Genomic DNA, 17,248 nt, shown 5'->3' with positions numbered 1-17,248 from the left:
CATATTCACTGACTCTCATAGTTATCTCAGAACCTAGATAGTATTACATGCATCACTGCATATGAATATAGTTTTCAGTTGTCCTCCACTGAATGTGTGATATGAGGTACACTGAAACTTTTCCTCTGCCATCGCCTCCTCTTTGAACTCTTCCTCTACTTTCATATATATTTTTTTCTTCTCTAAATGTTTGAGTGTGCATTCAGTCAGATACACAATCTCTGTGTTTGTGCTCTGAATGCACAAATATGAGACTAGTCTTCTGAAAGTTTGTGAAATGAGCAGGTATTCTGATATGACAGTATGATTTGAAAATAGTTTTTCAGGTGGCTGGATGCTTTCAGTGCTGATGACCTGTTTTTGATTTTAACATTTACTGTTTTTCTTTAGCTACAGTATAATGCTAAATAAAAACCTTCCCTGAGAAATAGCTCCTCAGTTGCATTTTTAAATGATTTTAAAATTGTGAAGTCATTTTTTACCCATGCATTGAAGAGATAATGTAACCCCCCTGGAAAAAGCGAGTCCTTTCTAATTCACCATGTTTCCTTTTACATTATTAGCTTACATATTACACAGTTTATCAGCAATTTGCCGGCAATATTTCTTTTACCCTTGTAATTGTTTTCCTGAAATCCAATTCTATTAGGGAACAAGGCAGTTGGGCAGAACTTGCCTAAGTGGGTTTTCCAAGTATAATTGCTTTCCAGGTAGTAGTTTCATCAAAGACGCAATGATTTTAATAGGGCATATTTTTCTATATTTTATAGTTTCATCAACAGCTTGGAACAAAACTATCAAATAAAAGAAGTGAGTTGAAAGGGCAGGTATTAAGAAAACAGACTTTGTGCAGTTATTTGAGACGGGGATATGGGTGAGAGATACGTGGGCATAATAGAATACCATATGCTTGGAAAGGAACTACTTTTCACAGAAGGAGCAGGGTGGATGGGCACACAGACTATAAGGTAGAGATTAGGCAGCCATTGGTGCAGAGCACTGATACTAGTGCAGCCTGGACTGCTTGCTGCAACAAGCTGTCCCCTCTCTGTCAGATGATAGAGACAGAGAGAGAGAGGGTAGAGACACAGAGGGAGAGAGAGAGAGAAAGGGTTTGCAGGCTGAAAAGAATTGGAAAAGGGATTGAAGGAAAGAACGAGAGGGAAGAGGACAGAAGGAAGGCTTGGTGTGCAAGCTGTTTGGAGACTTCAGTAACACACATGTTGCTCATCAGCAGGGGAGAAAGAAGGGAGGAGGGACACTGCAGGAGGGAGTGGGAGAAAGGAGTATTGAAACTGCTCAGCAGCTTGTCTGTGTTCGTGCCTGGCTACTGTCTCTTTACTGCAGTAGCAGACATATGAGTGTTTGGCGGAGACAACAGAAGGAGCGTTACAGAGCTACAGAGGCTGGAAGCGACACACCAGTGTCTGGCAGATGCAACAAGGTTAGCGCAGAGGAAAAAAGATGAAATGGGGGCTAAAAAAAATCATATATTTTCCTAGCTGTTGGTGAAGAGTAAGCAGATAAACTACTAGAAGATAAGAGTATTCTACACTAACAATTCAATATTGCACTGCATTTGAAAGCCCAAAATCAAATCTCTCCCTCCACTGGTGGAGCTCATGATGTGGGGTGAAAGGAAGTGCTGCAGCTAATACAGCAATTGCCCAGGTCCAATTTCATGGGGAGTAGCTTTTTTTGTCTACTAACAGGCAGTGTAGGACAGAATTTTTGACAAAATTTATTCATACTTTTCTGATAGTTTTACCTTTTTACAACTCCCTGTGCATATTGATTTTGTTGCAGCTGCTAATCTCTGGCAGTGCCGTATACAGTGTTCCCAGCTCTATTGCTTCAAAATGTCACCTGCTATTGATTTGTGTTTGCAGTCACAACAATTCATGTATGTAACAATCAGACCAAAAGCCACAGTTTGTTGCACAGTGTGCTGTGATGTGTTTGGCACCGGAAGAGAAAGTGAGAGATTCATGAAGCCCCAAAACACCACTCAGTGACTGTGAGTTGCCATTTAGACCAGAGGATACCTACATGCTGCTTGATTGTGTGTGTTGTGTCATGTGTGTTCATCTAAGTGTTTTTTTTTTTGTTTGTGTGTGTTGGATGGGTGGGATGGGTGGATGAATTCTGTAGAGTGAAGGGTTTTGTTGTAACAGTAAATGCCTCTTCTGGCCCCCATGCAGTACCGGTCGATAGTCCAATTACTTTTAAATGTGTGTAGCTACACATCCCTTGAAGGGCCTGAGGTCTGTGTGTGTTTATGTGTGTGTGTGTCTCTGTGTAGCGTATATAAGTGTTAGGTGGTCACAAAGAGGGTGGAGGTGGGAAAGGTGATTATATTCAGTGTAATAGTAATGTTGGTTGTTTGTCAGGTCATGTCATGTCATCATCTGCCGCTTATCTGGGTCCAGGCCCAGGTCGCGGGGGCATCCCGCCCAATTCACAATGCACCGAAGGCCTATGGCACCTCCACGGGTGGTGAGCCCATGGGAGGTGGTGCCACCCGGAGTGGGATTCAAACCCATGACCCTGAGAGGGTGAGTCTCATGCTCTACCAACTGAGCTAACCAGGCAGCTGTTTGTCAGGTCATCATGTCCAAATAATGCTGAAATACACACACCTTGAGTGTGTGTGTGTGTGTGTGTGTGTGTGTGACTGAATTGACCTTGAGCCCATAATCTGCATTATATATTTTTTTCTTGTCCCACTCTCTCCATCTCCAAGTAGCACTATTGCTCACTTAAGAACAGAAATTAAATTCAAGTGTGTTATATCCACAAAACACAGGTGGATAAATTATCCCACTGGTACAGACTATGATGCCCATTCTGAGGTCTCTAAAGGTATAAAAAAAAACAACATGGGGAAAAAAGTTTATGAAAACAAATGACTAGAGGAAACACTGAATAATTTGAACTAAATAATGTGAAACATAATGCCCTGCTGTGAGAGATACAAAATCTCACTTATCACTTCTGCAAAGTGACAACATCAGTTGCTAGTAAGAGTGATATGAATAAATAACATTCATAATTCTATTATTTGCTAGTTGCTGTAGTTATGTTTGTTCTTACAGATGCAACACAGATTCCCCCTGAGAACCACATAAAACATTAAAGCTATGATTTACCACTGCTACACGTTGTCTTGTTTTTCAGTTTATTGCCATCACATTAGTCATGATGATTTTAATGACTGTAAAACACAAATGATGATAGTAAAACGCTTCACAGACATTAATATTCAACAAATTCTAGCTTTGGGAGGGTTGGTTTTCTTCACTCAGCTTTATTAATTATTACAACTTCCTATAAGTGAGTTTGTATTTTCTTTTTAATATTGTGCTCTTAAACTTTGCGGAAAACTTAGAGCTTACTGTTTAAGTATCAGTCACAATATACCAATCATATGACAGTGCCACTTGTAGTTATTGTAGCTTTGAAAGACTTTTTATACCTACAGTCTCTAAGTCTTTAGTGCTAGCTAGTTATCTGGCTTTAGAATAGGAGTTACAGGTAAAGGGAGTCATACCTGTGTTCCCAATGTCCTGTGTTCCTAGGGTCCTATGTTCCCCAGCTCTGTATTCACTTATATAGGACGTGGCCGATTGTGGGAACTCATCAAAGGAGTTTTCTGTTCCCCAGCACTACCATATGGCTCTCAGTGTAATAGACCTACCCTTGAGGGAGCTTATCAAATGGTTGGAGTCATGGTGATTTTTGGCTTCATTCTTCCTTATCCTAGTGTTAGGGTTAGGATTAGGAAGTAAAAGCTATCTCGATGACTACCTACCAACACCTTGTGCATCGAGTTTGCAGCTAACATAGGGTGACGTTTAGGGAAAAACACTGGGAAAATAGGACCTTAGGAACATAGGTATACTCCCACAGATAAGGATTGTCACTGGCTAGCAAATTGAATGTGCTCACACCTCAATGTTGTTGTACAACAGGCTGTTTAATTTAATTACCTGCCAAGGTCCTAGAGGTTCCCTTTTAGCTCTGCACCTATGTGTGTGCTAGATGCATGCACACAAGAGAATGTGTGTGAATTTGATTTAGGTGATTAAATTAGCAAATGTTGCAGAGAAAATAGTGGTAAGATGAGAGACAGATGAGATGAATGCACTTGTGTCAAAAGTGAAGAGAAAGACAACACAGCAATAAATGGGCAACAGAGGGAAGTAAAGAAAGGCAAAATGAGATGGTGCTAGATGAATAGAAAGAAAAGCATTGTGGGATGCTAATGGCAGTGTTTTGAAGCCTGAGTCAACATAGTAATGGTCTAGACACAGTGGGTCATTCACTTAACATGCACACACACACATGCACACACACGCCCACAAATGCACATTTATTTCATACGGTTGGGAGGAAATGAGCCCTTATCTGGAGCTGTGGAGATAAGCAGAGGCAATGGGCCACTCTGCTATCCAGGCTGCCATTTTACCTTCTGACTCACATGTGCACGTCCACATAGACACACACTCACACATGCACAGTTGCCTCCACACTCTCCTGTTAAATGAAAGTCAAAACAATATAAATATAGAGTGGAAATATTGATATTCAGATAATGTAGCATAGCCAATTTTACTGTAACATTGCAGAGAGGTTCTTTCATTTCATCTTTACTTTCCACTCTCCCTCTTTCTTTTCTCTTCCTCATTCATTCTTTATCCCTAGTAATGATTAAAATAAACCCACTTGTGTTTGTAAATTGGTCTGAAAATTTTTTTAATGGACATTACATAATGTATAGCTTTTAATAACATCTAGGGGTGATCAACAAATTACACCAATGTACAGTTCAGTACAGTAGCCTAATATTGACAAAAAGTAATAGTTTCTAAGCAAATTAATGGGGTGGCTAATTGAAGCAGGATCCAAAAGATACATTCATTGAAGAGGTGATACATCAAAATGCTGAATAATAACTGCTGGTAATATGGCTGTTGACCCCAAGTGTCTATACCATACAGTGTATAGTATACAACTTCCTTAGGCCAGCATTCCTGTCAGTAATAGCATTTTATTCACCCCATTCATTGCCAAGATACACAGATGCAACCACAATAGGAACAAATAGAGCCCAGCTTTACAGCAATGTGCACTGGTAACCACAATATGAAAGATACAGACATTAAAGAAGGGCTTTGTAACTAATTGCTTAAGAACTGTGACAGTGAAAAACAACGGAAATGTGTCCAAACTGACCTTTTAAAGTATCTGTTCTCACAGCAATCAATATACCATTTAATCCAGTTGAACAAAGAACATACTATGCAGTGTAATACAGTAATTGTTAATGCTAATGTTTACAAAGAGCAATATGGATAATAATCTTAACATTCACTTTCCTCATCTCCAGAAATAGGGCTTTAAAAACACACTAATCTCACTGGCTGGCAGTGACTCATTTAGTCACTGAATCATGCCATTTAAAATTTACAATATACAACATGGTCAATTCATGGTGAGAGTGTGAGAGTCTAATTAGATGTGCCTTTAATACATAATGTGCATGTGTTTGTGTGTGTGTTTTGGTCTGTAAGTCTGTGTGAATGACTGAGTGAAGTCATATGTGTTTTCTGTGCAGTTGCAAACAAAGACAATCTGGCTCTGATTGATAGCCTGGCTACTATAGTGCTTTACATGTTGATTGACATGACATGTTTCTCCTCATCTCATTGACTTATGTTTAAAAACTGTCGGAAATGCAACACAAACTACCTTCATTATAGACCTCTGCAAAATTTTCATGATCCTTTTATTCATATTCTTTTTTCACTGTCTCAAAGTACAGTCTTTGAACGCTGTGGGTAAGGAATATAACGCCTCAATGAAAGCTAAAACTGTTTTTTTCTTGACTGATAACTGGTACATTAGAGACCAATATAGTTTTCAAGGTAGTCTTTTAGGAACTCTTGTTTTTATTAATGCTGTCAAGACAAATCACTATTAAGTGCCTTGCTCAAGGGTAACATGACAGCAGAAGGCCAGTAAAACAAAACCCCACCGTTTTGATTTTGTAACTCTGTCTCTAAGTCTATTCTGTGTACATTCAAACTGAGGTTAAATATAAGGGTTGGGGCTCTGTGCCATATAGCTCAGTACAAATACAGTGTACTGTGGCAAGTGTGTTTGCTAAGGTTCGCTTACTTACATTTGACGGTTTAGTAGTTTTTCCTCAGGGCTTGGCCCTTATCACTTTTTAGTCAAATACTTCCCCTAGTCTCAATATTGTTTCTTTGTCACCAGATTAAACTGTCATCTCAGTATCTGTCAGAGATCTGTCAGAGAGTACTTTTTCTTTCCTTTTTTCATTTTCATTTTTTTGGTTTGGTTTATTGGAATTTTTCTGTGTGTAGAACAGGCACTGGAGAAGAGAACTTTCCTTCAAATTATACTAAACTCTTTAACTGTGCTGGCCTTAGTGTTCATATCACTTTTGTCTCTTGCATGTCACTGAAGGATAGACAAGGGACAAGACAGGTGTGTTACTGCACGTGTGGGTTGTTTTCATGTGCCTGTGTGCATGTAGTCTAGTGTTAACCTGTCTCCTGGTGAGGTTATGTAGTCAACTGATGCTTGAAAAAAGTAGGTGCTGAGAAATGCATTTATGGTGCAGCATATGCTGCAAGCGTTGAGCTCTCTGGCTCTCTCTCTCTCTGGCTCCAAGGAAAGCAATTCAGCAGCATCGGATCATGTGTGTGTGAGGGGTGCTAGCAAGGCATGCACTCTTGTGTGTACCTGTTTCCTGGTAAGGTTGTGTCACGATGTCACTGTGAAAATCAACACCATGCCAGTGTGTTGTTCACACCTGTCAGAGTTATGTAAGGTAATTTAGTGTGTCAACTAGTAGATGAGTAATGCTGATAAAAAAAAATAGTCCTGAAAAATGTATTTACAAAGTGTAATTTGCTGCATAATATCTATATATATCCTTGTGTCATTTTTGTTTTTGATATTTTTTAACTGATCTAAACCATAATTCATTTCCGTTTGAATCTTTTTGGATTTGTGTTTCCTGTAGATGTGATCAGGTGTGAATGTGAACCAGAAGCCTCCCTATGTTGCTTGCGTCTTATGGTGGCATATGGATGCAACACGAATGTTTTATTGATTATACACGATCATGTTTTTAGAAGCACTTAGAACAGCTGGTGTGCTGTAAATTTACCTTTTACAACATCTTTCATCTCTGCTCACCACAGATCAGTATCTTGTTTCTCTGCTGTATGCTTCCCATCTCTCTCCCTTAGTGTGTCTCTCTTATGTTATCTCCTGCCCTCTCATGTGTGTCCTATCTGTTTCTTGTTTGTGAGTCCTTTGTATCTTTTTTGCTTTTCATCCACCCTCTTTCCCATATTTGTAAGTTTATGATTGTTGTTATGCACATACATACCCTGCACACATATACACTATTGTTATATTACTTTATTATATTATTAGACAATAATACACAAGCCAGAAGGATGATCTCCTAAAGAATGCCTTCATTGACACTTCAGTACAGAGAGGGTGCCTGAAACACACCAGAGTTGCCACCCAGCTGATCAGGGAGGCACACAAAGCGAAGGGAGTGCTTTGGCTTGACCTTGCCAGCATATACAGCTCAATACCCCACAAGCCAATAGAGACTGCCCTGGACCAACACATGTACTCTGTAAGATCAGTAAGGACCTCATCCTGAACTACTGCAGGAACTTCAGACTCAGAGTCACTTTGGAGAATAATAGAAACACCAGACTGGCATCAGAGTTGTTCTTTTCACCCCTGCCATGAACATGGTGGTCAAGCTTCAGGGCCATGGTGTTGAAGAGGGGAAAAAATGGTGGGCAAGTTTCTCTGAGTCTGATAACAACTGAATGGATTGTTTTGTGCTTTTCATCATCAATGAGTGCAGGTAGGGATTAACTGACTGAGCCAGTAAAGCTGAAAGAGTACTACCTTCAACTGCAATGGCTAACACAGTACCCGTGCTGTAGGGGCACCAAATTTTTATTTGCACTGTCATGGGGTTACTCCATGCCTTCCAGGAAGTACATGCAGCCAATGGATATAAAACTCTGAATAAGACCGTTGCATCTTGTGTTGTGCTAGGCTAACACCATTGTTGCATTACTCTTCCCACTGTTCATGTCTCATTGCTAGTCAGTAGCATTAGCGTTAGCATTAGCATAGTAAGCTAGCATAAGCTAGCGCTAACAGGTAAATCGTTTTTTTTTCTTGCTGTGCCATGAAAACGGAACAGTAATCACAAGCAGTTAAACGAAATACGAACAAGAACACACTAACTCTGTGGTCATTTGGTGGATTATTCGTGGAGTTACTATGTGTTTTGCCATTGTTTCGGCCATCTGTTATCACCTGGTCCGACTGTCAAACCGGAAGAGGGAGGTTTCAAAGGCTTTAGTAGAGAGGGGGGCCTGGAATGTACCATAGGTAAACTGGTCCAAAGGGGTGTTTCTGTTGCTAATTTTAAAATGCTCTTTTAGAGGACTATATGAGCTCAGAATGAGATGTTTTTTGTGTCAGGATGGATTAACTGATTTACACAAAAATGTTTTGTATGTAAATATTGTATATGTTGCTTGATTGATTTTCAGTTAAACTTGGTTTGGCTGTAGGAGGGGCTTCCAGTATAAAACCAGGGTGGTGGCAGCACTCTCGAGAGTTCAGCTTGGGCCATGGAAGGCAGTGTTTGCTAGACCCTGATAGTGAGGAACCTCAACTTGGTTGTTTTTCTTTTGTTCGTTTGACTCAAGTTTCCTTATGATGATTTGAAGAGTTTCTTTCAAATCATAGTTTTGTTTTTTTGTTGTTTTTTTTTTCATTTTTGAATTTTTCCATTCTTGACATTTTTTCATTACAATTTGCTTTTGCGTAACTGCGCTTTGCACCTGTCTAGTGACAGTAATAAAACAAGCATCCATGCCTCTTGCTTCTACCAGTGGGCCAAATCCACAGTCTCAAAAAATGGCTGCAGTCTGGAGCTCTGACCACATTAGACAAGTCTGGCCAACCAGGTGAGTTTAAGGCTCAGATTTACCACTCTGCTTGGCATCACTGGTGTTGCAAAAAGGAAAGCCATCAAGCCCGACATAGAGGCTGCAAAGAGCATCTCCAGATGGCTTTGGATCAGAAGGAGTGATCTGTGGGCCAATGCTGCTGGGACACAAGCCAGGGTCTGATCATCCCCGGCTGGATGGCATGAGCGAGAGTGTATGATGATGACAGACCTGAAACACTTGATGACCTTAGGAATATCACTTAGGATGTGTTCCAGTGATGGATTCATAGGGCGCATGTTTGAATCACACTGAGATAACTGGGGAGGGTTAAAGGCAGCATATGCACATGTAGAGTAGGACTTACACACACATTCACACACTATGATCAAGGGCTGTGTTGACATTGGGATTGTAGTGAGAAGAATTACACAGCAGCAGTTTTTCTGTGTTATAAAATAAAGGTTAGTTGGCTCATCCTCAGAGAAACAGAAGATTACAAATGCTTCTGTTTTCTGCATATAAAATAGAGAGATAACACAAATAGGGGATACAGATTTTGATGTGTGTGGGACAGCAGTCAGATGCACATTCTAGCTCCACATCTCCACCTCCAGGCTGAAACAAGGATAACATGTAATATGATCTACCTGTCTGTTCCATAAATGCACACAGACAGCCAGTGTATCCGTGAATTTCACTAATTGAAATTGCAGCATTGTTGTAATGATAATTAGAATAATTCTGTATATAACAGCAAGGAGAAAGTCAAATTCCTTTCACATCCTCACAGGTGTCTTCACTGATTATGGCTCATGAGACTGTACGGGCTGAAGGTGGATGAAACTATGCTGGCAATTATGTGAGGTCACTGAACTCTTTGTACTAATAAGAATGATGGTATAATTTTGCACACGCCAACAGGTACATCAAAGATAAAAGGAGAGTCAGAAAGATGTCAATCAAACAATCTATGCAATCTTAGAATGCTGAATACTAAAGTTGTACTGAGCAGGTGCAACAGAAGAGTTATGGAGATGCTGATCAAGCACGCCCATAAAGGTCTGGGATGTCTAACCAGGCTAATCAATAAATAAAAACGCCTGCAGGGATCTACCACGAGTGTATAGGGCCTATAATTAAACATCAGATTTCTATGAATATGTGAAGGGGTGAAAAGGAGTTACGTTTTGTTCTCTCTCACAGTTCCCCATTGGTCATCTTCAGTACAATCCACATACTGCTATATATAAGTTAACTATAGGTTTCTGGTGCAAAAACCTGCTTTCGACTATACAAAGGAAAATAATTCTACAAGAGGAGCGAGTTAATCTGTTGTCTTCTGTTCTGCCAACAATACTTCAAACAGGATATGAAATGTTAACTAAACGGCAGGGCGTAAAAAAGAAACCAGTTTAGCTAAGCTTTAATGTAAGTATTGGTCCCAAAAGGGAATTGATCAGAATTGGCAGAGAATGGCACATTCAACAAACTTCAGGCTTTAGAAAAATGGATTATCCCATATTTCCCTCTGCTGCATGCACTCTGCTTCTCTGGTGTTTGTGTTTTCTTCTAAGTACAAATCATGCAGTGCAATTTTGTGTGTATCACAGTGTGCGTGTGTATTTGTGTGTGTTTGTCTTTGGATAGCAGACAGCTAAATCACTTCTTTTTTCCTACTGCCTCTCCCTCTACAGGGAAACCAGGCTAGTTTGATCTTTGAAGCTAAAAACAATATTTTATTGAAAGCAGAAGGCAGCACATAGATGAAGAAAATATGGTTAGGGACTTAAATAATGTGGTCTGGGGGAAAAGACTGGAAGTTTGTGATGCAATTTGATGGACAGAAGTCTGGGCTAGACTCATAAACTGTCTTTGAATAAAAGAAGATCACCATCATTTTCACAGGTACAGCACACAGTGCACCAGGGATAAGCCTTGGTGTGATCGGAAAAATAATTTGACATCAATGGACGTACAAAAGGGAGACAATAGAAACAATGACAGTGAATGATAAAATAAGCTGATAGATTTACAGTTATCAGGTCACTGTTCTCTAACTCCTTTACTCCAGCTGAATTTCTTAACATTTCTTTTTTTTTTCCTCTTTCTCCTTTTTCTAAAGCAAACATGCTAATGCAACTTGTTTCTTTTCTGACAAAATTAATATTTCTTCTTGAGCACAATGGTGTACTTTTATTGTTTCAGATTTTTAATTTTTTAGTTTTAATCTTGTGCATGTGCTTGAAGTATATTGAGTTGAAGTTTTTTTTTTTTAAAAACCGAACTTGTTGTTCAAGATGTCTGTCAACCTAATCCTTATGTCTCTCTGTGTTTTTGTGTGCACATTGCAGCTGGCAACATGGGACCCAGTTCATGGTTTGAACGGCACGCTGACAGACAGGAAGTTGGAAAATAACATGAGAGGAGTTGTGCTACGAGTTGTCACTGTTCTGGTGAGTACAGCTGACCAGTGTCTTCTCCAGTGTCCACGTCTGTGATTTTTAAATTGGCCATACATTAAAAACGACCTGTTTTGGTGTCCCCTGTTTGAAAAGTGTCCAGTTGTTCACCGTGGAGAATCAAAAGGGACTGTTGTGACTAGTGCTGGCATGTCAGACTTCAGCCTTTTGCTCTGTTGTAAATCTGTCCTTTTGTCTAGTTTTCTGCTCATCATTCAGCAATTGCTGTGGAGATGTAGTGAGGAACTGATTGAGAGCTTGTGTGAGGGAATGAAAATAGGAAGCAAACATTTATGAGACAAAGTGTTGAGAGGAAAGAGGAGTCGGAGAAGGAGAAACACAAAGACAAGGTAATAAGGTGAGTTTTCTAATGGACCAAGCTATCATCATTTCATTAGCTTCCATTTTGACATTTGACAGCGAGATGATAGAGGTTGTTGGAGACTTGATGGTAGTGAGACTCCAGCTCTCTCTGTCTCGCCTGCAGCATCGATTTGAGTACATCCCACAAGTGCTTTAAAGATTCACTGCTGTAAATTCTTCATATCCCATCTTTGAAGTGAGAAGCAGAGAAGAAAGAGATAATGCTAGATATCTTTGAGGCTATCCCTTTGTCTTTCTCTAATTTTTTTTTCCAGTCTTTGATTTTTATCATGCTTAAAGGGAAAAAGAATAGGGATTGTGTTTTTGAATATTGCCCTTTTCCCATCACTGGTCTAGGGTGGCCCCTATAGGTATACGGTATATGCATGTTCATATTCTGCATGTTCCTCCAACCTTCATGTTCTGTCCCTCTGATTGTGTGTGTGTGTGTGTGTGTGTGTGTGTGTGTGTGCGTGCGTGCGTGCGTGCGTGCGTGCGTGTGTGTGTGTGTGTGTGTGTGTGTGTGTTACCCTAGATGACTGATGCTTTCTGAGGGCCTAAAGACAGAAATAGATAGAAATAGTGTGAAATGTCCAGGGTGCTGCCTGGATGTACTGTTTTCTTTTTATGTGAGAATGGTTGGAGGGCACATCCTGATTATGTGTGTGTGTGTGTGTGTTTGTGTTTGAGTGTGTGTGTGTTTGAGTGTGTGTGAGTGAGTGATTTTGGGTGTGCATGACGTGAGGGTTTCTAAAGGGACCTTTGGAACAGATTGTTCTGTGTTGCCCTTGGCGTTTTCTTCTCTGATATAACTGTTTTCTGTCTGTAAGGTGCAATGGTCTCATATAGTACCATGCAGAGTGACTCTTGCCCTGAAACATGCAGAAGCAAGCAGTAATGTATGTAACAAGCACAAACATTAAACTGTAAGAGGACATGCTTATTCTATTCTTTCCACCAGACTGTTGAATAGTTATTGATTAGTCAATTGATGATGAGATCATACTACTATTAGGGCCAATGACTCTAAATCAGTTCCATTGATTAGCAGGGACTGTATTGATTATTAAATGGATTTTTACCAAGGAATGGCTACATCATTATAACTGTCTGTAATAAATGTGTTTATTGTCTTACAGGGCTCAGTAGTGTAACCCTTGTGATCACAAACGTGACCAAAATTGATATTTTGCACTGGGAATTAAATTTGAAGCCTTAAATGGTTACATTATAATGATGTGCTCTAGATAGGAACTTGATTTTCTTTAGATGTAAGACTCTGAAGGTGGAAAATCAGACAGCCTATAAATTACCACTCACTGACTTGCATATGTGCCTAATTTAGTGTGATTCATCTCAGCAGCTGAGTTTTCATCTTTTCGTTATATTCTGTGCTCCTTAATTTTTCAAGGGTGCACCCACATTTCTCTGGTTCTACTGCACATTTATGAGTTGTAAGATGTGGGTATAGCTACAGCAGCCCAGATAGGCAGCCAAAGACAGAAGGTGTCCCTTTCTAACTTGAGTTCACATTTTTGGAGATAATGAAAGAGCAATCACAGTATTTTCCCCACAAGTGGAATTACAGACAAATATGTACTACAATTAGCAGTGTAGTGACGAGTGAAAAATAATTAATAGTAATTAATGACGGTTGATAATGTTCCATTCAGTTGTTTGTCATCAGATTAGATGATGTTTACATGTGCGTAGACTTTATGGCTCTGATGACTCTGATCAACTCCGGTGGAAAGAACAACATTATGCTTGAACTCTTGATGTCATTATGTCTTATGGGTTTTCTATTGATAGTATTAACATTGAGGATGCATGTTTTTCTGAACACGTGCCTATTGTATTCAGTGCAACCTTATCTAGTCCTCTATGTATTGCCAAACCTTTGGTTACTATTCCTGTTATCAGTTTGCTGAAGCCCATCAAAGAAATGCCATTGAAACCTCTATTTCTTCTGCTGCTGAGCTTCTTTTGAACCTGGATAAATGAATTTCCTTCTTCCATTCCTCCTGCTCAGCTATTCTGGACTCTATAACCCCCCCTCAAATATAGACATCCCAAACTTAACTCCCATCAGTGCTTGGATGATTCAACCCATCTTAGGCAGGCTCGTCGGCAAGCTGAGTGGAGATGGGGAAAAAAATGTCAACCTCTCAGTTTCATTTGAAATATTTAAAAACTCTCTGGCCAATTTTAAAACAGCAGCCAAAAAAGCCAGGGCTAAATATTTCTCTAAGATAATCTATAAACATTCTCACAGATTCTAAAATTCTGTTCAGTGCTATAAATTCTGTCCTCAATCCCCGTTTCTCTCTCGATCTTGAAGCATCCACAAACATCTGTGAGAAGTTTTTTTTTTTCACTGAAAAAAATGAAAACATAAGATCACTGTTCTCTCCTCCTCTCTTTGACACCCCAACCCATTGCTTAGCGGGGGGGCAACTACCTTTAATCAATTTCAACTGCTTTCTTTGTCTGGATTGAGGAACATAGTCACGCATATGAAACCCACAACCTCCCCCCATGATGTTGTGCCCACAAATATCATAAAGGATACTTTAATTAAAATTGACCCTGGCATTCATTTTATTAATTTATGCTTGGCTTCTGGCACTGTGCCCCACATGTTTTAAACCCTCAGTTGTCCAGCTTCTGCTCAAAAATCACATCCTTAATGTTAAATGTTTAAATATCAGCCCATCTCTAAATTGCCATTTCTTTCAAAAATAATAGAGAAAATTGTCCTGTCACAACTGCAAGCATTCCTGAATACCAACGAGATCCGTTGATCTGTTTCAAACGGTGTTCAAAGCCCTCTACAGTGCTGAAACAGCTCTGTTAAAGGTGACAGATGATCTGTTACTCTGTGTTGACTCTGGGGAAAATGCCATTGTGGTTTTACTAGATCTCAGTGCTGCCTTATTAGGAAGTATAACATCATAATAGCAACATAACAAGATAATAAACATTCTGTTAGTGTTGTGGAACTGTAATAATGAATTGCTGTGTGACAGTCCTCTTTTTTTGTCAAACCAGGTCACCTAACTTCCCTGCTTTGCTCCCATCATTACTATGGCTACTGGCTACAATCTGCAAAGGGCGTTCGTCCTACATTATGTCCTGGCATGAATGTTGGCACTAGATGAATGCATGTAAACTGTGAACTGTAGATTTGTCCAGTCTCAGTGTAATTCCTCGAAACACTGAGCAGTTGGCTGACTTGGTCTGTCCAAGCTTACTTTCCTGTTGTCTTCAATGCCAGTATTTTGCTGCAGCGCTTGAAGATTACTGATAGATTCAACTATGGCTCATCTCCCACCTTAGCCTTTGTTGGATTACAACAGTAGAGAGATGACAGACAATGAGAGAAAGTGAAGTGCCACACAGGTCCCTGCTCATGGACACTGTGGTTCATGGTGTCTGAACCCCTAAGCTACAGGGATGCCCTGAAAAGTGCCCTTTTACCAGTGAAAGCACCTAGGTAGTGGGTTCCAGTTTATAGAAATTTTGGACAAACTGAACTGTTGGAAGGAGAGATGAAGAGAAAAATCTGTGGTACACCATCACAAATCACAGATTTTGCTGTTGAGTCCTGATCTACACTGCCTGTCTATTGTTTTGTGATACATGTTCTCCATCTTTATCAAACAGAGACCAAGAGAAAATTCATTTTTGTAATAATACGAAATCTAATCTTCTGCAGAGACTGACAGGGCTTTTCAAAATGCATTTTACACCAATTTCACAGACAAATCCACAGAGTGTTTCGAAAAGGCTCATCGTGCTGAAAATCACCACATGACTCTGTCATTTCCAGCATTCCCTCAGAGGGCTCTTCAGATGCCATTACTTAGTCTTTGTGGAAAATTGCTGTTCCTTCCCTAAGTCATGTCTCCAAAAACACCCGAGCAGCGCTGAGACCACATGTGATACTTCAAATCAAAAGGAGACAGGGGATGAACTTGTGCCAAAGGAATTAGAGTAGAAGAAAGGGAGGAGGAGGAGGAAGGATGATGGCAACGAGAGATAGGAGCAATATTGGAAAGACAAAGAAGAAATGGAAGAGAGGGATTGCTGAATATACAGGGATGTGAAATAATATTGACAAGTGGTGTAGCCTCGATGGATGGATGGATGGATGGATGGAGAGAGACGAGGAGTCCTAGACATATGTTTAGGGAAAGCAGGAGATGTTGTGGTGTGGAAAGATGCTAAATGGTGTATATCACAGCTGGTGAGTGGCAGGAGAAAAAAAGGGACTGCAAAATAACAACACAGAAAGAAAAGAGACAGATTAGTATCACACAGCCAGACTACATCTCACAAGGTAATTTTTCGTTACAAGGTTTTAGTCTAGAAACCATCGACTGAGTATCGATTGAGCCCAGTAGCTCAAAGCCAGACCAACCAATGAACTATGGGAAGTGTTTAGATTACATGACTCACTGCCTCTCAAAAGCCAAAACTTGAACAACTCTTCAAACCGGATTTCATAGATTTTTTCTGCGAATGTAATGTATTAATGAATTAATTTATTTTTACTTCTGATTCGTTTTAAAAATGATTTGGCTTCTTAGTTTCAGAGAGATTTGACAATGTTTCCCCAACAGCCACCATAACAGTCCAGCTAGTTTTGCTTTTATGTTGAGAGTTCATGTTTGTCTAAGTGAAGGAGAGAACGGTCACAAATTACACAGCAAACTTCAAATCTGTGTTCCAGAGAACTGGAATATTTATTCTGTTTTCTTTTGTTCTACCATAATCAGATAAAACACAAATCATGCCTTCAGTAACACTCCCATCCCCACATAGACACACCTACAAAGAGTTCCACATGCACAGTTTTCTTCCCTTGTATTGATTTGCTGCTGGTATTGGTTGTGTGTTACATGGTTAACGTGCTAGCCTGTGTGGGTGGGCATGTGTGAATGCACGTATATATGCGTGTGTACAGAAAAATGTTCATCGCATGTGAGCTTGTGTGTCTTTGTGTGTGCATGTGTGTTTATTCACTGTTTACTGCAGAGCCTGTACTTGGAAAGCCAACTAGAAAGCAATCAGTGCACAATGAACTGAATTATTATTGGGAAAACAGAGAGAGAAAATGGAAATGGGATAAATGAAAGAATGATAGGTTGGCTGTGTTTTGAAATGAGAGTCTTTGCAGTTTTTTCCAGGAACATCTCAAGTTTTACACTGTGATTTTCATCATATGTGTTAGAACCAAGTCAAACTAAACTCAATACATTTTTTCTTCTTTTTTTTTTCTTTATTTGCCCCCATTTCTTTCTGTACACGACTATCTTTGCTACTGAATTGTTTCATTCATTTTCTTCTTTCATTTTTTGGTAAACAAATGACATCCCCCAAGTCTGA

General features: G+C 39.7%; 1 protein-coding gene and 1 non-coding gene across 2 annotated transcripts in view; one reads left to right on the top strand and one right to left on the bottom strand.

Moving 5' to 3' along the window:
- Positions 1-17,248, top strand: part of grid2 (glutamate receptor, ionotropic, delta 2) — a 438,282-nt gene that overhangs the window by 330,247 nt on the left and 90,787 nt on the right. The window contains exon 9 of the mRNA XM_041042607.1: positions 11,387-11,488. Within this exon, the coding sequence (XP_040898541.1) occupies positions 11,387-11,488 (102 nt within the window). The remainder of the gene's footprint in view (positions 1-11,386; positions 11,489-17,248) is intronic.
- On the bottom strand, positions 2,519-2,591 carry trnav-cac. Its single transcript has one exon. It is a non-coding gene; the product is annotated as a tRNA-Val (tRNA).

The sequence above is a fragment of the Toxotes jaculatrix genome, chromosome 7 (assembly GCF_017976425.1).
Source record: "Toxotes jaculatrix isolate fToxJac2 chromosome 7, fToxJac2.pri, whole genome shotgun sequence".
In the NCBI taxonomy this organism is placed as follows: Eukaryota; Metazoa; Chordata; class Actinopteri; family Toxotidae; genus Toxotes; species Toxotes jaculatrix.
Note: the sequence above shows the minus strand (reverse complement) of the source record. Positions and strands in the feature narration are given on the sequence as shown.